The sequence below is a fragment of the Halichoeres trimaculatus genome, unplaced genomic scaffold (assembly GCF_033239565.1).
Source record: "Halichoeres trimaculatus isolate MK-OKI-2021-1 unplaced genomic scaffold, fHalTri1.1 fHalTri1_scaffold_20, whole genome shotgun sequence".
Lineage (NCBI taxonomy): Eukaryota > Metazoa > Chordata > Actinopteri > Labriformes > Labridae > Halichoeres > Halichoeres trimaculatus.
This window is the reverse complement of record NW_027437198.1, coordinates 13,292,917-13,309,304: the sequence shown is the minus strand read 5'-3', so window position 1 is coordinate 13,309,304 and position 16,388 is coordinate 13,292,917. Positions and strand designations below refer to the sequence as shown.

At 42.6% G+C, this 16,388-nt stretch overlaps 1 protein-coding gene across 2 annotated transcripts; it reads right to left on the bottom strand.

Annotated features, from left to right (window-relative positions):
* Nucleotides 1-8,400: 8,400 nt before the first annotated feature.
* Nucleotides 8,401-14,400, bottom strand: ddx5 (DEAD (Asp-Glu-Ala-Asp) box helicase 5). Of its 2 annotated transcripts, none has more exons than XM_074696645.1 (13): nucleotides 14,239-14,399; nucleotides 13,367-13,538; nucleotides 13,145-13,241; nucleotides 12,581-12,714; nucleotides 12,383-12,448; nucleotides 12,142-12,283; nucleotides 11,892-12,052; nucleotides 11,640-11,812; nucleotides 11,427-11,537; nucleotides 11,257-11,318; nucleotides 11,108-11,167; nucleotides 9,624-9,845; nucleotides 8,401-9,155 (listed from the first exon to the last, which is right to left on the bottom strand). In XM_074696645.1, the coding sequence occupies exons 1-13, from the start codon at nucleotides 14,289-14,291 to the stop codon at nucleotides 8,731-8,733; spliced, it is 1,878 nt and encodes a 625-aa protein (XP_074552746.1). In that variant the 5' UTR covers nucleotides 14,292-14,399; the 3' UTR covers nucleotides 8,401-8,730. The 2 variants fall into 2 exon arrangements, with proteins under 2 accessions (XP_074552746.1, XP_074552747.1); XM_074696646.1 differs by having other exon boundaries at nucleotides 8,986-9,155; nucleotides 9,611-9,845; nucleotides 14,239-14,400.
* Nucleotides 14,401-16,388: the final 1,988 nt, after the last annotated feature.

The following is a 16,388-nucleotide window of genomic DNA, read 5'->3' as shown; positions in this document are numbered from 1 at the left end:
CTTCAGATAACACCAGTGGGTATCTGGAATACTAAAAAAATAAGACTGATGATTGGTTGGTTGATAAATTAAGAGAAAATAAAAAAAGATCTGATCTGAACAGTGGATCGGACGAAATATGACATGATACTGAGTGTTGGCATACATTAAAAAAACAAAACTATACCTTTAAACATTAGGTGATACAATAGCATCATTGTATTTTATTATGTTGTGTTGTATATGGAAATGACGGGAAATGTTCCGATACGGCGCAAGACGACACGATGCAACATGATGATTGGAAATATTACGATACGGTATGACACGATAACGATATGGAGCGTTGCGATACGACACCACAGGATGAGATAGGAGATGCTAAGGTATGACATAACTGACACAATTTTATGAAATGATACAAAAGGTTACACACCAAGACATGGTGACGACCAGCTGAAACGATATGATACAACACTAAACAATGATCGGAAATATGGCAGTACAACACGATACGACACGGCATGTTTAGAAATGATGATACTAAATAGTACTGAACTTTACGATGCGACAAGCCAAGACAAGATTAGATAAAATATGTTAACATAGAATACAACACGAAATGTATGGTATATGAAATAGTATGAAATGTTATGTGTGGATATAATGGGATAAAATACAACAATACCTGTTGATACAGAAGGTTATGATTTATCACGATATAATGAGATAGGATACAATAAGACGATATAATGTAATAACATCATCGTATTTTATCTTGGCCTGTTTTATATGGAATTTTGATATGATACAGCATGAAACAATACACCAGGATGGAATACAAAACGTTAAGATGTGATATGAAACGCCACAATAAAATACAATAATGCAAAATGATTTAAAACACCAGTACACGATATGTGACGACATGACACGATACAATACGACCATATGACCATAGACTGTATGATTAATGGACGTGGTCTCTCAGATGTCACCTGTCTGTTTCTGAAACTGAATTTTAAAGCAAATCGGCCACATTGGAAGTGATGGAGGCTTCAAGTACAGCCATAAGGTACCAGTTATGTGGGCTGAGCTGTGCCTCTGATTGGGCGAGCTCACGAACCTAATATCCTCTAAACTGACGAGTTAGAAACCAGGCTGTAAATAGGTTAATTTCTGCTTTGAAAATGGCTTTTTTTTAACTTGGTGTGTATGTGGCTTCCAGTATTTCCAGAGCCAGCCTCAAGTGGACACTCTTAAAACAGCAGATTTTAGCACTTCTGCATTGTCTCATATTCTTAGACTGGAGGTTGCCGCTTTGATGACCAGTGAAACAATATGAAACAATATTTTTTTTATATAACATGACATAATAAAAATACATACCAACCTATAGAATGAGATAAGAGGTAATTTGACTGAATTGTTCCTGTAGGAAATGTGTCTGATTCTAATGCTGCACATATTCAGCACTTCACAATGAATTATAAACAAATAAAATGTCCACATTTCCACAGAGAGGTGTGTAATTATTGAAAACAGCACCAATGGAGCGCGTCTCATTCAATCAGATTAGCCAGTCTGAGCTAGCTGTTGTATAATCCTGAATATTTAAACCTTTACATTATGAATGAATGAATGAATGACGACTTTAAACACTGAATAACTGACTCATTAGCTTCCCCTGCCCTGCCGCTCCCTCAGCCTTTCCTGTCTGCTGTCATCAGGCCTCTGGCTGCTCGACACGCCCGCTGAGAGGGGGAGAGTTAGTGCCCCCCTCAGTCAGAGGGGAGGTAAATACTGAACTCTCTTATCACTGCACAGGACGCTTTCACAATTACAAACTCTGTGGGACTCCGCCTTTTTAGTGCTCCTTCATCATCATAAAAGAGGAGTGATAGCAGTGTGAGTGCAGTCTCTGCTCTACTCAAACAACCACTGGTCCAACTGCATAGCAATGACAACAAGCTGCTGCTGCATCAGAAACCGCCTGAGCTGGATTAGAGCTGTGAAGGCACCGTGTTGACCCAAAGCTTAATGAGTCACAACACCGGCCCAGTGACACTAACACACCTTAGGCAAAGAAACAGATAAAATAATGAGAAATTAAAAGAGTCAGGTGAGGTGAGGCCAGGTGAGGGGACGAATCAGTTAAACACACTCCTTTAGTAACATCGTGGTGTTATCAGGGTAAACAGGCAGAGTGTAGGGTGTTTGACTCAGGATTATTAAAGGTTTACATGCTCCACTTCTTTAATGAATGAATGAAACATGAAGGTTTGAGTGAAACACCTTCAGGTTCACATCATTAATGCTCTGTTTTTATCATTTTTATCACCCAAAGATAGAAACTAGCTCCCTCCCTGTGCAAACACCAACAGGATCATAGCAGAAAAAAGCCCGTACAGCACATGGAGCAGATTCAGGTCAGGAGAAATGTAAGCAAGAGGGAGGACCCACGACAAGGGACAGAAACCTGACACTACAGACCTGACCCACACACACCTTCACACACACAGACATATGTCAGTGGAGCGTCAGGACTCACTTGCTGATCTTCACAGGGCTGTATTCCTTTTTGTTCGACATCTTGAAGCCCGTCTGGAGGCCCGTTCACGTAACCTGAGTCCAACTGTTCCTTCCAGCTCCTCACTCTCTCCTCTCTCCTCTCACTCCGTCTTGTCCCCCCCGCCCCTCTCACACACACAGTTTAAGGAGCGTCCACCTGTCTCAGCTCCTCCCAGGTCGACAGGTGTGTCGTCAGGAAGCAGACCGGGCGGACCTGTTCTGCGCTCCACAGCCCTCGTCTGACTTTCCTCTTGTTTTTAAAAGCTCTGCTCTCTCATTAACGCAGCTCTAATCTGCCTCTGTGATCAGGCTATCTGCTCTTTCCGGGCCCCTCAGAGGCTCTCAGCCTGGAGGACTGGACTGCTCTCTGGACCTGACACAGCTGAGGCTCTGTTATCAGCTCAGTGCCACACAAGACGTGGCAGGATTATAAAGCTGTGAGTGTTTCGACACCTCTGATCCAGGAGGAATGTGACAGAACAAGTCGCCTCATGGATGGAAATCAAATCGTAATTAGTCTTTAGAGCTCATTTAGAGCTGACAAACGGATGTGTCACTCAGGTGTTTATGTATCAGAGCAGACTTTACAGCGGTTAAAGCTGCACAACAATGACAATGAAGATCTGACAGAGGAATGAAACAGAAAGGGAAGCTTACATAGACTGACTGATATAAAGATGGAGAAGGAGAAGGGGAGTAACCGTCTGATAACAGCAGGGTGGCAAAATGTCAGAGGATTTCAGAGGCCTAGATGACATGAGTAAGGAGACATGTGACCCCAGCTGTCCTGGGGTCCTGCTGCTGTGCTCCATGATTCACAGTCTATAGACGCAGATCATATGCATGTGCAGTCAGCATTCACTATGTAAATACACGTCTATGCCTCAGGTTTAAGAGCGATGGGGTTGCTGTTAAAGCTAGCACTCATAAAGTAAGGGAGACACAGAGTGAAGCTCCAGACTTCCAGGGCCTGTGAGGCCAACACAACTCCACCAAACCACCCAAACACAAAGAAAACACCTTAAAACCCTGGACCAAATGATTTATCTTTTTGCACAAATATTTAAACAAGGGTCAATTTAAGTCTAAATAAGCAAATCTACAACACAACAGAAGCCCACAAATCTCCTCATAAGAGCAGGTGAGGCTCCTCAACATTTTATTAGATACACCTGCAGAAAGGAAGAGAGAGGAAGAAGACAAAAGCATACAGGAGATAAGGAGAGCAGGTGATGACCAAGCTGTATCCTCCAGTCTAAGAACATGAGGAAATGCTAAAATCTGCTGTTTCCAGTGTGTCCACTTGAAGCTGGGTCCGGAAGTATTAGAAGTCACAAACACACTAAGCCAAAAAAAGCTGTTTTCAAAGCAGAAATTAACCTATTTACAGCCTGGTTCCAAAGACGTCTCCTGCCTGAATCACCAGTTTTACTATCGGCACACACTGTACAGGTGGGGAATTTTTTTCTAACTCAGCGGTTCAGATGATATTAAGATTGCAAGCTCGTCCAATCAGAGGCACAGCCCAGGTCACGTGACTGACTGGCGCCCTTCGCTGTACACAAAACCCTTGCCACTACCAATATGGCTGCAATTCCCAATTTGCTTCATTTTCCATTTCAGAAACTGATGGGTGACGTCAGGGAGACTGCGTCCATGTTTTATACAGTCCATGGTGACAATGTGCAGGAGAGGCTCACGAAAGGGAGTCAAACAACCACGTGCTGCAAAGATGACTTTAGCATCTGCTAATGTGTTTTATTTTTTAATTTCAATTTTCTATCTGCTTTGCAGTCAGTAGCCACGTTTACATGGACCTAAATATTTCGCTAGCATTTGGTTTATTTGCTCAGACGGAAAGAATTTAACCTTTGTTTACACCTCATTCTGAGAGAAAAGTGCCAATCCGAATAGACATTTAATCGGTTTCACAGGGGTGGAATATTCCTTTCCCCAAACCGATTGAGGTATCATGAATCCACTCAAAAGGGAAAGTTATCAGGGTGCGTTCTTTCAGTGCATGCTCAGATATGACATAAGACGCAACTAGAGACGTTCCTAATTATTAAAAATGGCGGCGAGCAGTCAGCACTGGACTGCTGCAGAAAGTTTGTTTGTTATCCAAACTGGAGAGAATTTCAAGACTGGACGGACAAAAAAAAACCCTGTCGTCCTCCATCTTTGATAAATCACATGATGTTTATGTTTTTCTGCGCATGCCCCATTGACTATTCTGTTTGATTACAGCAGTGCATGTAGACCACAGATTGGAATATTCCTTTCCATGTATACTATTGTTTTCGGAAAAGTCATTCAGAAAAATTCCATTCGGAAAGACAAAAAACTCCTCATGTAACTGTGGCTACTAATAAACATCATCTGTTGTTGTATTTGTGTTTCTTTTTCTCTATTTCTAATCACCTGTTCTCAGAGGCTGGCTGTCCACCTGTGAGTCTGACGCTGTTCGATGTATCTGTGTGCTACGGGTGGATTCATGTTGAGTCTCTTTAAATTATAAAACAAAGAGTTTCCACCAAAGGAAAAACTTCACCCGACATAAATGTGATTTCTTTATCCATTGTGCATTTTTTTTATTTCATTCAACTCAAACTTTATGACTGCAAAACTCTTCTTCATTTAGAAAAGATCTGATCTTTTAGGTAAGTGTCTTAAGATAACGAGTCACAGTCTGTTGATGAATAAATAAAATCAATTGATTTTACCTTTGCTCTGAAAATGCTGTTTTTGCTGCACACATTTAACCTTTGCTGATACCAGTAGATAAAAGTAATAAACTCAGAGTCAAGAGCAGATAAATGCAGATTTGGGGTTGAATCTGGTGTTTATAGGTCAAATTCAGACGGCGGATTTAATTTGTTACATAATCAGCCAAAAACTCCTTTTACAAATGAGACTTTATCAAAGGATTACTACACCTGTAACACGATCCAGAGCTTATTTATGCCCTGAGCAGTTATCAGACTCACACCCTGAGAAGTTATCTCTGTGACGGACAAAGAGTCAAGGTCTACTGCAAAGATTCAGACTCCACCTGCTGTCAGAGAAAAAACACCTGATAACAAAGACGGTATGCAGAGCTGCAGTGCATGCATACTCTCAAATGTAAGAATGTGTGTGTCTGAGTCTGTGTGTGTGTGTTGGCACTGACTCAAGTATGCACCCTCCACAGGGGAGCAGGGGGTTTGGAGATAATAAGGCACCTTTGCTTGTAAGATTGAAGAAAGTCTTCACGCCTCGCTGGAAGAAGTCTGCTCAGCACGCTGCTCCGGCTCATGCTTGCAGTGGGTGTGTCTGTCACACACACCCTGAGCGGTTACTCCAAAGACCAACACCCACATACCTGCAGGGCCAGAGGGAGGGGTGGGAGAGGAGGAACAGAGAGGAGGAACAGAGCCAGAGATCACACAGAGAGGAGCAATGACAGGAGGAGAAAGAGGCGATGAGTGAAGAAGGAAGGTTAGTCTAACTTAACCCTGACCTTTGACCTCAGAGGTACTTCAAGCTGCTCTTTGTACAAAAACAATGAATGAAAAGACTAACTGGTGATTAATGAGGGTCTTTTGTTGTTAAAAACTAAGGTGTTTGTAGCCACTCTAATTTTATTCAACTTTGAAGAGAATTTGGGCTGATTCCTTTGTTTCGGCGCTCTCAGGCTGAAAGTTTTACATGACTGAAGTCTTTCATAACATGTTTTTCATCCTGGTAGAGAAATCCAAAAGACTCACAAGTTTTACGCTGCACAATGTGCTGCAAGCAAAGAAATACGAGAGCAGCTGCTGAACATTCAGCGTATGTCTTAACATTTTTTCTACCTAAGTCATTCTGTAGAAACCACAGAAACGAAACACAAATGATTTCACTGTACAAGTTGAACAGGTGTCAATGATGTCATACTTACAGCCTGTTTTAAACAATAGATGAAGCTTCAGTGACGTCATCCTCTGGTTTCTGGAAAGACGAGATGAGGCCCAGAGATGGATTGAAAATGCCGACTCTTCCTAGACTCGAAACCTCCACAAAGGTGGAGCTCAGACTATTCACCTGGCAAAGAGCCACACTAACACCTGCCAGTCAAATAAGCCACACCCCTAACTGAGACTAATTATGCTTCAATAATAATCCTGACCTGTGTTACAAAATTAATTGTTAAAAATTGTTTCAAAACCAGGCCGAAGACGGGTGTAATTTCTCTCTCAATCCAATCATTTTAGCATTGGCTTGAGTGGGGATTCTTTAACTTTTGAGGCTGGCCTCCAGTGGACACTTAAGGTACTGCAGTAGAAACTTAATGCTGCAGAAAACTGCCTGTGGTTTAAAATTTTAAGTGGAAATAATGCAGACATAATCAGAAAAAAAAAACGGGCATCAAAATGCCATTTTCTAAAAAAAATTTGAGACTGCTCGTGAAAAATCAGGAAAGGAAGAGGACAAAGTAACAGATACCTTAAATGCACTATTTCTCTGAGAAATAAACTGATGGGAGTTTAACATAATAGGCTCTAAAGGGTTGGTTTAAGGTATAAAAGGTTGCTTTAAAATATATATGTCTTCCTGTCTGTGTCCACCTGTCCACCCGTTTAAACTCCACATTGTGCAAGCTGTCAGAGATAAGCTGGGCGTGTTTGCTCCGATCATATTTAAATGCAGCAAATCAAGTTCACCTTTTCTGCTTTGTTCCACACTGTAAATACTTTACATCAGTGACATAGTTTCAGACAGAAAAAGACCACACAGAGAGGCTTAACATGATTTTTTAAACGCATGTTTCTTTCAGCACCAAGGTGTGGCTGACGCTTATCAGAATGAAAATGGAAAAGCAGTTCCCTCTGACTCATAACTCAGCCATATTTACAGAGTGTGCGTTCCTCACATACCTGCAGTCCAGCGCTCTGTAAATATGCAGAGAAGGATTTAAATGAGCCGCACCCACACACACACACACACATACACACACACAGGTGTGCTGCTCATGGGTAACTCTCATCTGTGACAGGGTTCAGGCTTTGATTATACACTTTAAAGAGGAGGAGGAGGGGAGCAACTGTCTGACTGTGACGTGGACACATGATGCTTCAATCTGCTGTGATACATAGATTTTAAAACCACAGGTTGTTAATATGACTAGATTAGGGATAATAGGTAAATATTCCTCCGTAATAGACTTTGTATGCAAAGAATTTTTCAGTTTAAGATGCTTCAAGGAAAAAAAGTGAGAGGTGGGTTCTAATAGAATTTACTGCATTAGCTCAAAGCAGGTGGTTGGGAACAGATTTGACATGCAACCATTAAACTTATTTTAAACATTGGTTTAAAGCACGATATTTGTTTTCATGTTATCAATCTTAAGTCTTCATTGTCCCGCAGTAAAAAAAGAGAAAAAAAAGAAAAATATATCTCAAATGTCCATGTGGAGACCAGAGTGCAGGATAACTCCACTTAACACCATTAAGTGGAGACGTTTCTGTTTTTTTGCACAATTTTACATTATAAAGCATTCAAATAGATTCATTTTGCGATTTTTCTTCTCACCTCCTTCATCTCAAGGGGATTTGGGCAGATATACTAACTGCCAAAATCTGCCACATTAAAAAAGTGTATTTTTTTTTAACACTGACCTGAGAATTTTATTTATTATCCCTCTCTGGCACAGGAAGGAAATTATAATCATTAATGCTTGTTCATAAGTGTGTCAGACTTCTGACGCTTGAATGTGTGTGAGTAAAACAGGACACCTAGTGGACAGAAAGAGTATTACAGGCACCACATCATTTTCCAGTTGTGTCTTACACAGCAGCTTCAAGTTAAGACAAAGAGAACAGAGAAGTGGTTTTTGGAGTTTTATTTGAAAGATCATGCAGTGCACTTCCAAGATAGGAGCTTAACATCACTTTCAAGGATACACATGAAAAACCGATACATTTGTAGTTACCTAGTACAAAACATAACTAAATCATTAATGAGGAATGTAACAAATTAAATAGTAAAGGGGAAAACAAGTGCGCAACACCACTAATGCTGCACTGCAGATCTTAAAAGGCTTGTTACGAGGTTCAAGTTGTTTGTAACCCTGTTGTGTGAATACAAAAAATTCAGGATTAAGTGAAGAACTTAAAACGAGACAAAAAGCAATAAATTACTTCTTTCAAGTGTACGGTGGGCTTATTGTGAGAACTGAGGAGGCATGGGGTACGGCACCAGCGGAGGAGGGTGCTGCTGCGGAGCCTGTGCCTGAGGAAAGGGGAATGGAGGGTGAGCAGCAGCAGTCTGAGGAGCAGCCTTACCAGGGGGAGGAGCAAACTGTGGCGCCTGGAAGTTATTCTGGCCTCCAAACGCTCCCGCTGCAGGGTTGAAGTTGGCCTGTCCGTTTCCGTTGTAGCTGCCTCCTCCAAAGCCGTTGCTGCTGCCATTTCCATTGCTGCCCCCATAGCCTCCGTTTTGTGAGTTTGCACCATAAGATTTGTTGGGTCCGTTGTCGTAACCTCTGTTGTTATCCCTGTCTCTAAAACTGCCATAATCACGCCTGCCTGAATACCTATCTCGACGGTCATCCCTGTAATCACCACCTCGGCCGCCCCTTGAACGACCTGGAGAAGGAAAAATGAAAACTTTAGAGCCATTTTGACCAACGTCATGATTATGTTTCTCTTGTTTAGGATAAAGATACCATATATGACCAGAGATGGAAGACTCCTGATTTCAGTTTTGATATTACTCTGAAATAGCTTTATATCCAAAATTAGTTTGAAATATGTACCGTTACTCATAAGAAAACAATGCTCTCAATTTTGATATGTGAGCTACTTTAAAGTGCGACTACTTCAAAAATGTAATCCAAACATAGTCTTAGGATGCATGAAGAAAGAGTTGCTGTGGAAACTGATCTGCTTTTCAACTCTATTTAGAGTTTTCCTAGACATTTAATACTTAAGTGCAGTTTTCCCAAAAAGCAAACAGTGAACCCTTCCAAGTCTTGGAGGAAAAGCTGGAGAGCAGCAGAAGGAAAGTGGCTGTTCTCAGCTGCACAGTTTTTGTATCTCACCAATTAGATTTACCTCCTCTGTCTTCCGCCATCTGGAGGAGCTTGGGGTTGATGGCCTGGTTGGCCTCGCGGAGCACAGAGATGAGGTCGCTGGCCTGCCTCATGTTGTTGGGAGTGAAGAAGGTGTAAGCTGTGCCTGTCTTTTGGCTACGGGCTGTTCTGCCGATTCGGTGGATATAGTCCTCTGAGTTGTTGGGGTAGTCAAAGTTGATGACAAATTTCACGTCTTCAACATCTGTAAGAGTGTGTTGCAGTGTGGCATACAGGAGGAGGACAGCACACAGTGACGTGCACCGACGCCACCACAACAACCAGATCAGAAACAAGAGAGGCCAAGTTAGTGTTTGTCATGAGGACGGGAGCGTTGGCTGAAGCAAAAAGCTGCAAGAAGGAGTATTAAAGAAGCTGCAAAAACAGGTCGTCAACGGGGGCCTACGGCGGGAAAAGATAAAGGATGCACACTCCATTTGCTTCCAATCCAGGGGAACTAAAAATAAAACACCTCCTCTCCTGGACCACCCTCAGAAAGAATGGATCAGAAGTCTTACCGGAGTCTGGAGTATGCATTCACTAGTCCATTCCCATTGCAGCGCACGCCCACATATTACCGCTACGCACACTAATGCTCCTGGTGTGCCTCAACTAGCTCTAAACCAGGTGTGTCTTATAAGTTGGGCTAAAGCTCACACTGCAGAGTCTCTTGCCAAAAAAAGGAAAAAAATCTGTCGATCTGAATCAATGTGTAGGATGCCTACAAAGAGCATCCCGACTCGTCATGGCAAGAATTATCCAGACCCAGTGTTCACTTGATCTTAATGTCTCTTGTTGGCAGGTCTCGACATGACTTTGAAACGCAGGCGAGGGAGGAGTGTGAGCTTGGATGTTGTCCAAGTGTGTCCAACTAGCATGTCCCACTGTCACCAAAAGCGCCAGTAGCCATGTCATAACAGAGGTGAGGGTTTGATTGATCTGACAGACTGCTCTTCCATCACAAGTTAAACGCCACCCATGCTTTACAACCAGTCTAATCAAAAAGCACCTCCCAAACCACTCGAAATGCTTACACGCAGTGCCCAAACACACATGCAAGACACTAGGAGACAGTGTAGCCGGGCTTTGAGCTGGGACAGTTACAGAGCCTGGGTGTAGGAAGCAGTCCAAACCATTGCCAGAGAACAGACGAATGGGGGAGGAATTGTGGCCAGCCCTCAACTCGCCCCTCCCCCTTTTTTGAGCAGGCCAGCGCGTTATGCTGTGGCCTGGTCACCTCTGTTTATCTGCACGACTGGGAGACCCGTGCCTCGCCAGTCAGGACACCTCCAAGAATCCTCCTTCCCCCTCTGGAGACCTGGGCTTGTCATGCCAAGGCCCTGCCACACAGACTGCTCCTTCAGGTCAGGGGAGAAACTCAGAAAGAAGCAGAAGAGTTAAAGAAAGCAAAAACACTTTCTTCTAGAAATACACCAGAGAACAGAAGAGTTCAGGGAGGATACTGACCTAGACCTCTGGAGGCAACGTCTGTTGCAATGAGAATAGGAGCCTTTCCATATTTGAACTCTGAAATTTAAAAAGAAAGACAGATTTTAGTTTTACGCTTCTCATAAAGTGATAAAGTGATGTATCAGTGATGAATCATGGAAACTCACCATTGAGAACCCAGTCTCTTTCCTGCTGACTTTTGTCTCCATGGATTCCCATAGCAGGCCATCTAAAGACAAAAAAATAAGGTTTTTTAGTTTACAATCACAGGGTTGACTTAAAAACAGCTCAAGAGTTTGTGGAAGTGCCAGTGCCAGTGGTTTTCATGTCCTCTTACCCATCCCTCCTCATCCTTCTGGTGAGGTCATCACATCGTCTCTTTGTCTCCACAAAGATGATGGTCTTGTTCTCTTTCTCGCTCATGATTTCCTCCAGCAGACGGATCAGTCTACAGAGAAAAAAGGAAACAGATCAGGTTATATGGATGTTCAGTTCAAGTCTCCAGTCTCACTAAGCCCTGATGGAAACTTCAGCATGACTCGTTACTTACTTGTTCTCCTTCTCTCCATCGTTGCAGACGTCCACAATCTGCAGGATGTTGTGGTTGGCACTTAGCTGCAGCGCTCCAATGTTGATCTGGACGTATTCCTTCAGGAAGTCTTCTGCCAGCTGGCGGACCTCTTTGGGCCAGGTGGCGCTCCACATCAGAGTCTGACGGTCCGGCTGCAAAATCAGAGCATCACTGAGCAACAAGATACTGGCAAAATGAAATTTTTAACCAAGAGTGAGGTGAAGTACTTACTCTGATTTGGTCGACAATCTTTCGGATCTGTGGTTCAAATCCCATGTCCAGCATTCTGTCGGCTTCATCCAGCACAAGGTAGGTACAGCGGCGAAGGTTCGTCTTTCCTGCCTCCAGGAAGTCGATCAGCCGGCCTGGAGTGGCAATGCAGATCTCTACACCTTTGGTGGAAGAGTCATGGTTAGGAAAACACACCGATTGTTTTAATCCTACATGTGCAACAAAGTGAAGATTGTGAAGGATGCCGTACCTCTTTCCAGGTCACGAATTTGAGGTCCTTTGGGTGCGCCACCATAAATACAGGTGGACTTCAGGCGAGACGCTCTGCCGTATTCTGCTGCCACCTGTTGCACCTGTTGAGCCAGCTCACGAGTTGGGGCAAGCACCAAGCACTGTCATAGGGGAAGACAAAGCTCATCAGTACACGTTGCCATTAATGTTAAAGTCAGTTTGTGGTGTGACATCTCTGGATGTGTTACTTTACTACTTACAATGGGTCCATCGCCACGCTCCAGGAAAGGTTGATGGTTGATGTGCACAATAGCAGGCAACAGATACTGTGAAGAAAATACAGAACAGTCACTTCCATGAGCTCAGAAGGAGTAAACTCTTATCCTAGATAATCTTCCCTGTGAGCGGGGGATCAGTGCAGCATGAATCAACACATTGAACTGGAACATGTAACTCACAGAAAGGGTTTTGCCAGAGCCAGTCTGGGCAATGCCAACCATATCCTTTCCACTGAGAGCCAGGGGCCAGCCTTGAGCCTGGATGGGTGTTGGATCAGTCCAGTTCTGTTTGTTGATCACATCCATTACGTAAGCTGAAGAAAGGAAAAGCGTGATTAATAACAACAAAGTATAACTTGCAGGTGCATTCTGTTTTTGCTCCATCTGTTACATTATCCATAGTGTTAAGCAGCAGGCAGATTCCTTTTCTGGACACTTTTTTTTTTTCTGAGTTCCTCACCGGATGCATTTTTTGTTAAAGGTTACACAATTGTAGCACACTTATTAGATGATAAATATAAGTTGTAAACATCCAGTTTTAAAGAGTCATACCGTGCTGCCTTGTGAAAGTGCGGGTGATATGAACTCACTGCTCTTCTTTCACTTTGACCACCAGAATTGACTAAATCAGACCATAATTCTAGACAAAACCCTGGTCCTATCCATTAGATTTATAAGTGTTAGTGGGTTTTTAGCCGTAAAAGCCCCATAAAATACTGATGCAAGCTTGTTTCTTTTACTTACATGGGAAGCTGGCTTCAGAGAACTTCATGATGGGATTTGGGCAATCTCTTCCCTTAAATGTGATCGTTTTTGACCTTCTGTATGCTTCAACTTCTTGCTGCAGATGGAATAAAGCACATTAAGTTCAGCAGTCATAACCTGTTGCGTAACTCAACACGTGCAGCAGGGAGCACATTTCCAGCAGTGTTGCATAACATTTCATGAGCCATGCTGCCTACATACCGGGGACCTGCGGACCACGTCAGGGTGCTGTTGGTAGAAGTTCTTCTCAAACTTTGGCAGCTCGTCCAGGTTCCACTGCTTCTTTCGGAGGCGATCACCGGGATTGCCGAACTTACCCCCACCACCACCTCCACCACGGTTACCACCGAAGCGAGGAGGGCCGCCGCCATAGCTGGAATCAGATCAGAAAGTGTTCGGTTATTTATCGCCAAGTGCCCCCGGCTTCGTTCAATAACACAAAAGCGGCTTCACAAATGGGTTTAAATAATCTAAGATCAATCTTCACTGCGTCACTGAAAGAAATCTGAGCTGTCATATACTTTCCAACCAGCAGAGGAACAATGGAAACACAGCCGGCATTTTGTATCCGCATTCACGCTGCCACATGGCGAAAAGCCGACTAGCCAGCTGTGTTAGCGAAACACCTTCACGTTAGCCTGGAGTATTTAAAAAGATAATCACAGCGTGCTTAATAATAACAGCCGTTACAAAACCAGCCAGCATTGGAAGCGTCCAGATAAAATATGAGACAAAAGGCGTACCTTTTGGTGTGATCTAATCCGTACCGAAGAGCATGAAGCTAACAGAGAGCCGCTTCGCCGGGGCAGAAGGCCAAACTAGGCCCCAAGCCAAAGACAACGAGAGGGGCTCCGTTTACCGGCACGGGCCTCCAACTGATAAATAAAGCCGACTGACAACTCATGTTCAGCGGTTCGGACTCTAAATAAACCATTATCTATAAAATCGTCGAGTTTACAGTTTTGTTTAAACCTAATGGCTTGTTTTAACGTTTTTCAAAACTGTCAGCCATTTCTAGGAATCAACCGAGGAACAAAACTCACCAAAAACAGGACAGAAACTAAAATACTTACCCTCTATCTCTGTCCCTGTCTCTGCCGCGGTCTCTGTCGGCGTATCCTGGCATTTTTGAAAACAAGTTATATAAATAAAAAAGATAAATAAGCTGTTTTTTTTAACGGTCGACCACGAACCTCGACCGGCAGAGCCGCTGAAATGCCGGTAAAGTAAAAATGAGGCCCGGTTTATATGGCAAGAGGAAGTCTCTCTTCCGATGTATTCATCCGCCGTAGGATTTAACTTCTGTCGCTCGACACGACATGAAGTTTTGTTTTGTATTAAGCTAATATATAAGGAAAGGTTGGAGAAACATGCATTTGATTTGTGTAGAACTTTCCAGGGAATTTCTAGTCTCCTTTAAACACAGCTTTAGTTTTGTAAAACCTTTTCCTCCACCCTTGAAACTTCAAGACCGTGCGGGTTTACAGCTTTTCCAAACCTCACTAAGCAAGACAGACGATGTAGTCCTTCTCGATCAAAACACAAAAAATAGACGAATAAGATCTAGAAATAGGCTAATTAAGAAATTGTTTATTTTAATTTAAAGATGAAGTTAATGATTTGTACGCCTTTATTCTTAATGCTGACACGGGCAGTGGTCCAGACCAAGTCTTGAACGATAATAGAATTTTTATGTACAAATCCTAAAATGTGTTTCATTGAGGATTCAGAGTCAATATCATAATCTAGTCTCTAAATTTCAGGGGTTGTGGTTTCAGATCAGGGCTTCGTCCAAACACGCAAACTTATATGTGACAGCTGTGCACTAGATACAGAATTTTAAGCCATCTCTCAGCAGACAGGAAAAGTTAAAGGCAATTCTGCTTTTGAACGTTTAATCGACACAAAAACCAAATGTCTTTATCATCCAAAATACGGATTAATGCTCATTTAAAGATCAAAAGCACATTGTGTTGATTGTACCATGTTGCGTACGAACGATTACACCAGAGTCAGCGGAAGGATAAATTTGAGACAGAACCTGGTGATATGCCTCCGAGTGTGCTTCCGACGTCTTTACGGTAAATGACGTCATCGGGTCCAACCCAAACATGAAAGAGAGAGGGACTACTTTTTCTGTTCCACCGTCTCTCTTTTTCTAACTAACCTTTGAATAAATTACAATAATATAAACAAAGTCATTTTGTCGTTTACTGCGCAAATAGGCCGAAAAGGAAACAAGAGTATTTGGTTAAGAAACATGAAAATGATGCTTAAAGTTTGGAAGAAAGGATATTATGTGCTAATATACATATCATGTAGGCTGCACAGAAGCTTAAGTTGTCTAAAGTAGTTTTTTAAAATATAAACTAGTTAGAATAAGTTCCACACGGTGATAAAACTGTAAATGAATCCTTCTGAGAGTGTTTCTATAATCGTTTTAATCCAGTTTGCGTATACATACAGTAACAGGACCTAACTGCAGTGTGACTTATTTGCATTCTTACATCAAAAATGATAAGGATAGCCTTGTGAATCTGCAGTCCTATCTAGGGGTATTTCTCTGGCCCCTGCCCCCCTCAGAGCCATCTGCCAGACGTTTAATCCACTGTGGTATCACATGGTCAGTGGGAGGTCATGGATGTGTGTCTTTCAGATGTAAAGCATGAATCCTAACAACCCCAATTTCGCATTCATTCACATTCAATGTGGCAGAAACAAGCCCCTGATTAATTGATTTTGTCTACATACATTAAACACTACTCTCTACAGTAAGGAATCATTTGTTTGATCTGTAAAGAGACCATTTTTCTTTATAAAGAGACACTTCCAAGCTTTAAACAGCCCATGGTCCAAACATCAGGTTGACACTGTGCTGCTTCAAATGAATATTGCTGCATCTTATGCTGAGATGTAGAAATATCACACTATACCTGAGATGTGAGCAGCTGATCAGAGAGCTGCAGGCAGAGGAACATGCATTTGGTGTGTCTGCATACAAAGAGACTTTCTGATGGCAAAGAATAGATGTTGATGTCACAGAGCTGACGTCACCTGCAGTTTGATATCCAAGCTTCTATTCTGATTTCTCAAGAGACACTGAGCTAATCGGGATGCTTATTCTTCTACAACCTCATGAAGAAAAAAATTTAATACTCCTTGTTTAGAGCAAACACTGAAAGAGAGAAAAGAAGACAGGACCAAGCTTTGTACAAGGCCTTAC